This window comes from Lactuca saligna, chromosome 3, assembly GCF_052625555.1.
Source record: "Lactuca saligna cultivar CGN05327 chromosome 3, ASM5262555v1, whole genome shotgun sequence".
NCBI lineage: Eukaryota > Viridiplantae > Streptophyta > Magnoliopsida > Asterales > Asteraceae > Lactuca > Lactuca saligna.
The window spans coordinates 177,592,123-177,602,500 of NC_136419.1; the positions used below are offsets into that span (position 1 = coordinate 177,592,123).

The 10,378-nt window shown below is 42.8% G+C and overlaps 2 protein-coding genes and 1 pseudogene across 2 annotated transcripts; all 3 read right to left on the reverse strand.

Annotated features, from left to right (window-relative positions):
* Window positions 1–6,292: 6,292 nt before the first annotated feature.
* Window positions 6,293–6,700, reverse strand: LOC145034057 (Ribosomal protein S12/S23 family protein). Its single transcript, XM_078982479.1, is given in 1 exon segment — window positions 6,293–6,700. A coding segment is annotated over 1 exon segment (372 nt). The 5' UTR covers window positions 6,686–6,700; the 3' UTR covers window positions 6,293–6,313.
* A 46-nt stretch (window positions 6,701–6,746) lies between these two features.
* Window positions 6,747–7,198, reverse strand: LOC145036203 (NADH:ubiquinone/plastoquinone oxidoreductase, chain 3 protein; the record flags this gene model as incomplete). Its single annotated transcript, XM_078984667.1, has 1 exon — window positions 6,747–7,198. A coding segment is annotated over exon 1 (357 nt), but the record flags the coding sequence as incomplete, so codon positions are not given.
* Window positions 7,199–7,742: 544 nt separating this feature from the next.
* LOC145034058 (uncharacterized) overlaps window positions 7,743–10,378 on the reverse strand; it is a 3,288-nt pseudogene continuing 652 nt past the window's right edge.

Consider the following 10,378-nt stretch of genomic DNA (forward strand, 5'->3'; position numbering starts at 1 on the left):
TTAAGTTCGCATTAGCTTTCAGTGAAACTTTCGTCTATGTAAGAAAAGTCTGAACCTCCCTTACTTTGTGGGCGCACTGACCAAAGACCTACTACTTCTTAGCGCACGAGACTCACTTATGCCTTGCTTATTTTACCTTTGGGTAATATAAGCATATAGTATATTAGCTCTCTATAGATTCACTCTTTTTCTTAAAAGAAAGATAGAAGGGCAGCTACAGACTCCGTTCCTTATCGCATCGTTTGCTATCCTACCCTACTTCGCTAGCTAGACTATCGCAATTCATTTATACCAAAAGACCTGGCCATCGCCAACCAAGAGGGGGGGGGGGGATGAACCTACTTCCAGAGACTACTCACCTTGAACTCCGTCCCCTGAACATGACTGCTTATGCAACTATTGTGCTAGAAAAGTGGCAGGAGACCACATACCAAGAAAGAGGTATTACGCAAAAAGGGACATGCTATATTAGCTAATGTCTCTCAGCAGGATGCCCCACATGGAACCAATCGAAGGAGATGAGAAGGTATCGTAGATTGGGGTAGCAGTAGCTGGTCGTAGTTACTTTATATAAAAAATGGATTGAAGCATCATGAAATAATTAAATTCTAATAATGAAATAGAAGAAGAACGAATAAAGATCGGATTTGCTAAATGAAGGTGTAGAAGTGGCTGTAGTCAAACAATAGTAAGGAGAATTCGCTTAGTCTTCCGGTTCAGAAGTCTATTTAGTTTCACAAAATGCTTATTAATGAGATGAGTTGCTAAACACAGTCAAGTCATACGACAAAGAAAAGTGTAGGTAGCAATTCGTCTACCGAATAGCAAGCAATCGCGTAAAGCAAGACGTGGGATATTTATAATGAATAAGGAAGTCTTCCCGTGTGCAAGACCCAGCTAAAGCCATCTTCCCTGGGGACTACGAAAACCTTCCATTTTGTGGTTTTGATCCTCTTTGCCATTCTTTCGTTTTTATGGTTATCCATCGGTCGTAGAAAGACTCTTTTTTCGACAGGTGACTCTACCTCTGCTGGGGTCAACCATCAAGGTGCTACCTACAGGCTTGTATGTGGGTGTAAAACTAGAATCCTCGGGGCTTGACTTTTTACAGGTTCTGCATGGAAACGATCGGGCTTAAATATTGATGCAATGTAGCCAGAACATCTAGTGCAGTGACTTGGTGTTTACTACCTTAAGGCATGCCTTGACTCCACTCGATGGGACTTGCTTTCATAAAGATTTTTTCTTATTGACTTTATTGACTTGCCTTTACTTTAGGGTATATCTTGTTTGTATAAGTAAAAGAGGATAAGACCACCGTTTTCCACATTTGCTGATGAAACAAGATAAAGAACGGGTTCTCCCTACTTGCATTGAGCGGGATGCTGCTTTCTTCTCTGTTTTTTAGATCAATTGACTTCCATTGACCCAGATAGGAGTTGTCTTCTTCGATAACGGGTTCTACATCCGGCATCCCTCTTGATTTCCAGGAGAATGTAGCCAATTTACTTAGTAAGCTGGGACCTGTCCAATTGCTAGTTTGGCTGGATTTGTTCGTTTCGAAATGCTAGGTTGACATAGAAGAATCCGAAAGAAGATGCATTGAAGAAATGTCAGGGCTGTCCCGCTAGTTGGATAGGCGACTTCTCAATCTTGGAAGAGCATCTTGCAAGGGTTAGAGGTTTTGAAGGATGAGCTGGTATGGAAGATAGAAAGCCACGTTTGTACTCGTGACTTAGTGGATCGAAACAACCAGTAGAGATTTCGGATCTTATTATACGTGACCCCGAGTCCCGATTCTGATCTTCTTTTCTGGTAACTACCGCTTCGATCAAGCGTTAAACTACTACTTATGGCTTCGGTCAAGAAAGGTATGGGCTATGGGTCGGTAGGATAATGCTAGGTCCATTCGGTCGATTGTCTCTACTCCCACCTATCCCGCTTGGGGTTATATGGATGAAGCTTGCTTTGGGTCCACCACCTGGAAGAGTATTGAGATTTCTTGCTTTAAAGTGGGGTTGTAGTTAATCGATTAGCTAGTAGGCTAAGGTCTAAGCACTAAGGGAACAAGGGGCTAGCCTCAAAACCCTAGCACTAAGCTAAGTGAATGACCAGCAGCTAATCGACTAAGTGGATTAGGATTGTTAGTGAGTGAAGCTTTGGGAAAGCTTACGAACGGGTATCCTTTGATTCCCTTTACAGTGGGAAGGAAGAAGCGTAGCGGGACGGGAGGAGTTAATACCGGTTAGCCCCTCGCTTTATGGCTTAGAAGAGTAGCTGGCATTGGCTCTTTTTAGGGACAGTCGACGGCGTAAATGCTTGGATAACTTTATTTAGGCCATGGCACTCTTTTCAATGGAAAGGATAGCTTTCGTCGTTTTTTGACTAAAGACATTCAATTCCGATCATTACTCCAGATTTCGTAATCCGACGTGAACTTGCACGACTGAGTTGCGTTGCGTTTGCCTAGCTGGGTGAAGGACGTAAAGGAAGAGGGCCGACAAGTTACTTATTTTTGATTCCCAGATGCATTGAAATAACAAATAAGCATAAGCAGTAAGTAGCGAGGATCACAGAGAGAAGGTGATTCACGGTGAAGTATTAATGGGAGACCAACTCCGGGTACTAGTAATAAACTTTCTTACACGTCTTATATCCGAAGCTCGAGTCAAAGTGGGAGGAATTTCTTTCTAGTTCGACGAGGGCCAGATATTTGTTATATCCATGTTTATCTTACTATACCACTTAATATTAGATATTCAAAGATGGTCACTCTATTCTTTTAGCTATTCACTCACTGCACACTAATAGAATCTGAACACTTTCAAAGTGTGGTGGATTTATAAAGGTAGGTTGGCTGTGCTTGGGTCTCCTTCTCTTGTGTGTGTCTTAACTATTATTGAAAGGACAGGATCAGTATGACCTCTGGCTCAAGGCCTTTAGGCTGAGCCCATTCATTCCATTCGATCGATCTGACCTATTAAGCGATAATAGCAGAGGAGGATTTTTTTGAATTGAATAAAGCAAGACTTTCCCTGAGTCGCCTATAGTAAGGAGCTCTGAAGCCCCTAGGAAAAAGCTTTGCCCAAGCTCGTCGCAGAAGCCATGACCTAGTTTATATTATAGGGTAGGCGGAAGCCCATAAGTCCCCATGTCCACGGTGCAGCGCCCGCAATGGTTGCTTTAAGAGCAGTTCTAATAGAGAAAGTAGGCGTGGAGGAATACCAAAGGTAGCTAAAGGCGTTGAAAAAGACCGACTCTCTTCTTCCGTAGCACTTCAAGCTTCTCTTCCGTCTACCGATCAGCGGTTTGCCATAAATAGCACTTTCTTTTTTAACTTCGGGTATAGATACTATCGAATTGCTATAGGCATGTGGGCTTTAAGAGCCTTGGGCTATAAATACTTAAGAAATGGAAGAACTTAGTGGAACCGTAGTAGAACCGATAGAAGAGCAAGAGAGAAGAGCTATTCATGAATAGATGACCAAAAAGGCCTTGTCACGAGCTGAAGTCGAACCAGCACCTCTGGGAAATGAAGACAATCCTAGCGAACTACCATTTCTTCTAATCGTGACTTTGTTTACCCGGTTCGTCATGCACAATCAAAGCAAAACTAAAATGACTACATCCGGTCGCGTTTCCGCTAAAACACTAGAATCCCAAAATGAGTTATTTAAAGATGTATGTGACATAGGCAGGGCCATCTTTTTTGAGCCTTTGTCTCAAGATATCTAAAACTTCATATCTTCTTGGTCCCTTTCTCCCACGTCCACTTCCAATTCCCTCCGGTCCAGTCGGTCGCGATGTTGGCCCAAGAAGTCATTAAACGCTTCTTGGGGGTTGTAAGGGGACTAGGCAGTCAAGGTAGGATTCTGGGTTAAGACTTTTTGAAAAAGTCGTAGACACTCATGTTTGAGTTCTCGGATCTGTAGATCCCTGTTCTCAAAATCGAGTAATCTTTGATACTTTTGCTGGAAGGGAGCTTGCCCCATCGCGAGTTTGATGTCGGACCAATATTCTCCCTTTTCCTTATCCAGCAGATAGGAGCTACTGTCCCCCTCGAGTCGTGCAATGCGATTTCGCATCGACGATTCCAAGCTACAATTGTGGGTAAGGGGGGGGGGGCGCTTCATCCACCATTGGGATCGCAGAACGAGTCGATGTGCCTTCCATTTCCGGTTCGGGCGAGGGCTCCATTAACACTTTGATCTCGAACGAATCCTCCGTCCAAGAGGAACCAGAATTGGAAGGGATTATTCCCCCACCCGACGGACTCATCATATAGATTTCGGCCCCACTAGCGAATAAAGCCCTCGCAGCAAAACCAATCAAAAAAATAATAAAACCAGAACACCCTACTTTAAGTAAGAGTAGTGAGAGAGATTGAACCCCAAAAGAAAGAGTAGCCTTAAAGAATAAGGCATGAACGAACTCCGATTGTCCGCACCGGACCCCAATAAAATACAATAAGACCCCTAATACTACAAGGAGAAATAAAGAAAGTAGAGTAGTTCTTACTCTTTTTTGCATTCCTTATTTCTTAAAACCTCGATCTTCAAAGAAAACTGACTCCTCCTACTCCTTCTTCTCCTTTAGGATAGGATCGTCGTTGGTCCTTCTTTCACTAATGATCTAATGATCTCACCATTTTCTAGTAGTTCTCGCTCCTAGCTCGCGGAGCGGCATACTAGGAAAGAATTCACCCTTTCGCTTGCGTGAGCAACGACCCCTAGCGCCCACAGCAAGCGCCTTTAGTGTTCCCGACCGCCTGCCTTTCGGCCTTAGCGTTCCAAACAACCAGTAGTGTGACCGATCTGTGTTCAAAACAACCGATGACGCTATCGACGACTTGTGGGGCCCCCTAACGCCGAACAAAAAAAGGACTAGTGCTATAACGACGAGTGGTGTGGTCCGAACAACCTAATATGGTAACGACAACTCGTAGTGGTCCTAACGACTAGCAACAACCACTACGGCAAGCGCCACAATGACGATAACGCTAGATCGTAATATATAGGCTTGCGAAGCAACCACTCCCTTGGTAACCTTGCTCCGCAACCATCGAGTCGGCCTTACCAAACCAAAGACAACTAGTGTTCCCAAAGACGGAAGAACGACATGCAACGGAACAAGATGGTAAAGCAACCACTCATTGTCGTTTAGTTGTCCGTCACTCGTAGTCTCTGCGTCATAGGTGGTTGTTCGGAAGGGTTTGACAATGTAACAGATAGCTAGGCAGTTACTACGCAACACACATTGGGGTGGTGCAACAATGGAACGACTAGTAGTCTACGACTAGTGGTGTTACGGAACAACTACCCGACGAGTGGTAATAACGACAACTATAGTAGGTTTGATAGTAGCGTTAGGACGACTGGTTCTTGTAGTTGTATTGCCCAAACGCAACGACTCAAACAACTACGAGTGCTCCCAAGACGATGAGACGCATGCGCTATACCGTCGAGTATTGCTTGCGAAGCAACCGCAACTCGTTGTAGGTCCTCTCCTTACATTACAGTCGAGTAGCTTTCACTCCTTCGCTTGCAATGTGCGGTTGGTTTACCTAACACATGGCTTCCCCAACACCAATAGTCGCATGAGTTCTCCTAGACCAGAACCCATGCCTTTGAACAAACCGCATGATGCGTTCCGGAGTTTCCGTAGTTCTGTTACCGCCTTGTCGTCTTGGGTTGGGAAGGATACGACAGGCTCAATTCAAGGACACTCAATTTCAAGCTCAATTTCAGGCTTTCGAAGCTCTGACACTTTCTGTCACATTTCTTCTCTCTTTTGTTTACCTATCATTTTCACTTTCTTTAACCGCACTTAGGTAGCTCTTCGTTCGTTCGGCAGAGGCGTAGAGCTATCTACTTGGTCGCGACTGGCTCTGCTATTCTAGGTTCTCCCTATGGCACTACACATCGTTCCCTTCGGTCGAGCGAATCCCATTGTTCCGGTCTGAGAATCCCTATGTCTGAGGTCGAGCAGCTACGCTCTCGTTGTTCGAGGTTAGATCCTCGTATGTTGCCACTCTCGTCACTGGGCATTCTCACTTTTTCCTTGTTATCTCAGGACACTCTGCCAGGTTGTTCCTTGTTGACCGGCCTTGTGATTCTCGTTATAGAATGTAGTGCCCAACAGTTTAAAGGAACGGGTGAAGTCTCGGGATCCACTCTAGTCGAGTAAGAGATTTCCCCTGTAGAGTAGTCTCCGTATCAGTCCATGGGCTAAGGTGCAATTGCCTTCTTAGAGCCAGTAACTTCGTACTTTAAATTGGAGAAAAAAGAGTTCCAGAGGCATCTTCCATTCATCTCTATTTTGGTTTTTCTGCACCATATTTTGATCTCCCTTTTCTTCGATCCGGAATTCCCAACAAATCCTTGACTCCTCGAATACAATGGGATTTCACACCTGGCGAATCTTTCACTCTACCTCCTCTTATTAAGACTATAGAATGTTCCTGCGAATTATGAACTTCCCCCGGAATGTGAGCAAATATATCATGTTGATTGCTCAACCGTACTTTGGCTATCTTACGTGGAGCTGAATTCGGCTTTTTCGGTGTTCTCGTTGGTACACGCGGGCATACTCCTTGCTTCTAAGGACATTGATCCAAAGCTCGAGTACGGTCTGTGTGTCGTTTTTCTTCTCTACCATGACGAATCAAATGATTTAATGTAGGCATCGGTTGCTCTTTCTTTCTTTTGTCCTTCGCCCCGATTTTTCCCTTGTAATGTAACTAGTGTTTCCTCCCGATCCGAAGCACCCCTTTTCCATTCATAGAGAGATCCAATCATCAAAATCAATAAAAATGCCATCATGGACCAAGATCCAAAGGAATCAATCTTGTTGGGAGGTACTGCCCAAGGAAAGGAAAAGGTGACTTCCGGATCAGGGATAATAAATAAAATAGAAACAAGATAAAATCGTATATCAAAACGACTTCTGGCATCATCGAAAGGATCGAAACCACATTCGTAGGCTGACAATTTTTCTGGGTAGGTCGAACTATTGGAAGCAAATGGAAAAGGAACACCGAGTGGGATCAAAGAAACTAGCAGACTGATCACTAAATAGATAAAAATAGGCGTAAATTCTGACATCACCACAGCCCACTTTGTTTTCTCGCTCCTTGCTTGCGGAGCGGCATACCGAAAAAAAGATAGGATTTGAATCGATGACTTAAGCCCTTGCGCTATTCCCCATGATCGCATCGTAGATAGCAGTCAGAGTCAGTACGCTTTCTATTCTCTTTATATTATATATGAAAATAGATAAGAAAGGAGGGCTGTTGAGGCCCGGAACTTCTCCGAGAGGTTCCTTTCGATACTCTACGCACATCGGTAAAGGCCTTACTCTATTCCTTGTCAGGAATAGCGGCCTTAGTCTACTACTATCGGCTATCTCACTCTCGGGAAATCGGGGGTTTTGTCGGGGAATCGGTGTCGTGGTGGTGCTACGAGATGGCGATTTATCGTATAGAAGAATGGATCCGCAGACCTATTGATTGACCATAGATGCGAACCGATCGATCGCTACCTAAGAGAAGATAAGTAGTTCTTCTATCGTTCAAGGGGAAAGGGAGAACATGTAGCGGCTTGCCTAGATCTCGTATTTCCCACGTAGTCCGTCGGTCAAACCAACGATTCTCCTCTCAAAGTAATAGAGAGATCGTTTTCTTTTTCCAGTATGTAGCTCCGCGAGCAAGGAGCGCATCATCAGAGCAGGGTGAAAACGAACATAGGATCATGGCCCTTTTCTTCTTTCTTTTGCTGCTGATCTCACATCGAGAGCAGCTCCTTCGTGTTCAGGATGATCGGATGAGAGATCTTCCTCCGACTCCGAGAAATCGGTCAAGCGGGAGGCTACCCTCGACTTACCTCTCTCTATAAAAACCCCCTCCCCAGAGGAGAGCATAAGCTCCAGGATGAGTATGTCCTGGATTACCGGATTCATTCTCGTCCTGATCCACCATGCTATTTTTTTCGAAATAAAAAAAGATTCTAGGAGAGGGCTCATAATGATCTTATCAAAGATCACAAGGTGCTGAAGTGGCCGGATAGGGGGTGTAACGCCCGCAGATCCGAGTTAGTCAATTTAGAGGTAATAGGGGTCGAAAATGACTTTTCGACAAAAGATTATTTAGAATAAATAATCTTAACCAAGTTGTAGAATATGTCGCAAGGTTTCCGTACATATAAATAACGTCGAAATCCGAGTTATAACGAAGAAGTTATGGCCCGTCGAAGTTTTACGGCAAAACCGGCACGGCACCGGGAAGCGTAAAAAGTGAATTTACGATAGAGCGAGATTTAGCCTTAGCGCTCTAAACGAAAGTCGTAGAATATGTTAAACTAAGAACATCGATAAAAAGAACGCCCAAATCTGACTTCGTATGAGGAAGTTATGATTTTTTCTAAGATTTAGCATAGTAGTGCACAGCCCGAAATCTGAATTTTAGATCGGTCGATTTTTAGCCGACGGGATCTAAATGAATGTTGTAGCACTCGTAAATACCAACGCGTAGATATAAATAATGTCGATAATAGAGCTCGTATGCGAAAGATATGGACGAAGCTTAGTCCATACTTTTCGAGCGCGGCGAATTCGATACAGTTTTGTAAATCCGAGATAAAATGAGAATTAGCCAACGAGGTCTAAATGAGAGTTGAAGATCTCATTAATAGGATCTCAACGGTAAAAAGACAGACAAAAATGGAGCTCGTATGCAAAAGTTACGGACGAAGCTTAGAGGCTACTTTACTATAAAACTCCTATAAATACAAGGGTGAACTCCTCATATTTTCTTCACACCATAAGCCTCTCTTTCTCTCTCTAACTTCTCTCTAGCCTCCCTAAACCCCTCCCAAGTCTACGGAACCTCCCTAGCACGAGTAGAAAGCCCCGGAGCGCCCGACGGCTCCGAGAAGAAAAGCTTTCGGCTTGGAAACGCTGCTCCAGCGAAGCCCAGTTTTTAATAAAAACTCGCTGTAAGTGAGCTACGCCTATACTATATTTAATATAGATTTTATTTAATTATAGTAACATTATTAGGACCTTAAAATAATTATTTGGGCTATTATTATGAGTTATATTGAGTGTTATTTAACGCTTATATAATAGTAATAATAGATAGACTATTAATTAGTCGTGGTTAACGTTAAAAACTAAACCCTAGTGGTATTGATACTAGGTTTTGTCGAGGAAAATTGTTTTGAGATAACGAAGTGCTGTCTGAGTTCGGAATCACCACCTAATCAGGTGAGTGCATGGTCCCTTTCATCTTACACATAGATATGAAGTATTTATTATATAATTTACGTGTTGTGAGTGCATAGTCCCTTTCATCTTACACATAGATGTGAAGTATTTAATATAAACTACGTGCTATGTGTGCATATTATCTGAATACTTGTTGTCTATGTTGGATGAACGTTTTATACATGTTTTAAAGGATTTAAACTGTATACGTATTTTATATATACGAATATGTGGGGTATGATGATGGGTAGATAGATGTGAGAGATAGAAGATGACATGAGTATACATTGGCAGCTATAGACTTAGTGCCTATGGGACAAACACCGGTAGCTATGGACTTAGTACATGTCAGACGTTGGTAGCTATGGATTTAGTACCTGTTAGAAATTGGTAGCTATGGACTTAGTACCTATTAGTTAGACACTGGTAGCTATGGATTTAGTACCTGTAGGAATTGATAGCTATGGACTTAGTACCTGTTGAACGCTGGTAGCTATGGATTTAGTACCCGATGAGTAGGATATAGCAGCTATGGAATTAGTGCTTTACGAACTAACATCGGCAGCTATGGATTTAGTGCCAGTCCTATAACCCTGGAAGTAAGGGACTTCAGAATAAACGAATGAAGGATAGATGACTCTTAGGATAAATCCTTAAAGAGTAAAGAAGATAATGGGGATGGGTAATTGGGTTGATTGTTTGATTAAACATAATAATTATATTATTGTGGGTTGAAAACCCTATGTACTCACCAGGTTTCCCAACCTGACCCACTCAGTTTATGTATACCACAGGTGACGAAATGAAGTGACATTACACTGAGAGATTTAAAGAGATGTAGATCACTAGTGTAAATAAATGTAAGTTCTGTTTATGCTTATGTTTCTGTATTAACGATGACATCCCAAACGTTTTAAGATGAATAAAAATACGTTTCTTCGAAAATGTTTTAATAACGTATTTATCGTGTTTTTCTGGGAACAAATTCCGCAACCTTTTTATAAAATGAAGTACTCTGATTTTTATAAAGCATAAACAAAATCGGTATTTTCTGGCCGTGATTTTGGGGATGTCACAGGGGGGGGTCTGTAGGTTTTTGTGAAAGGGATGCTCTTAT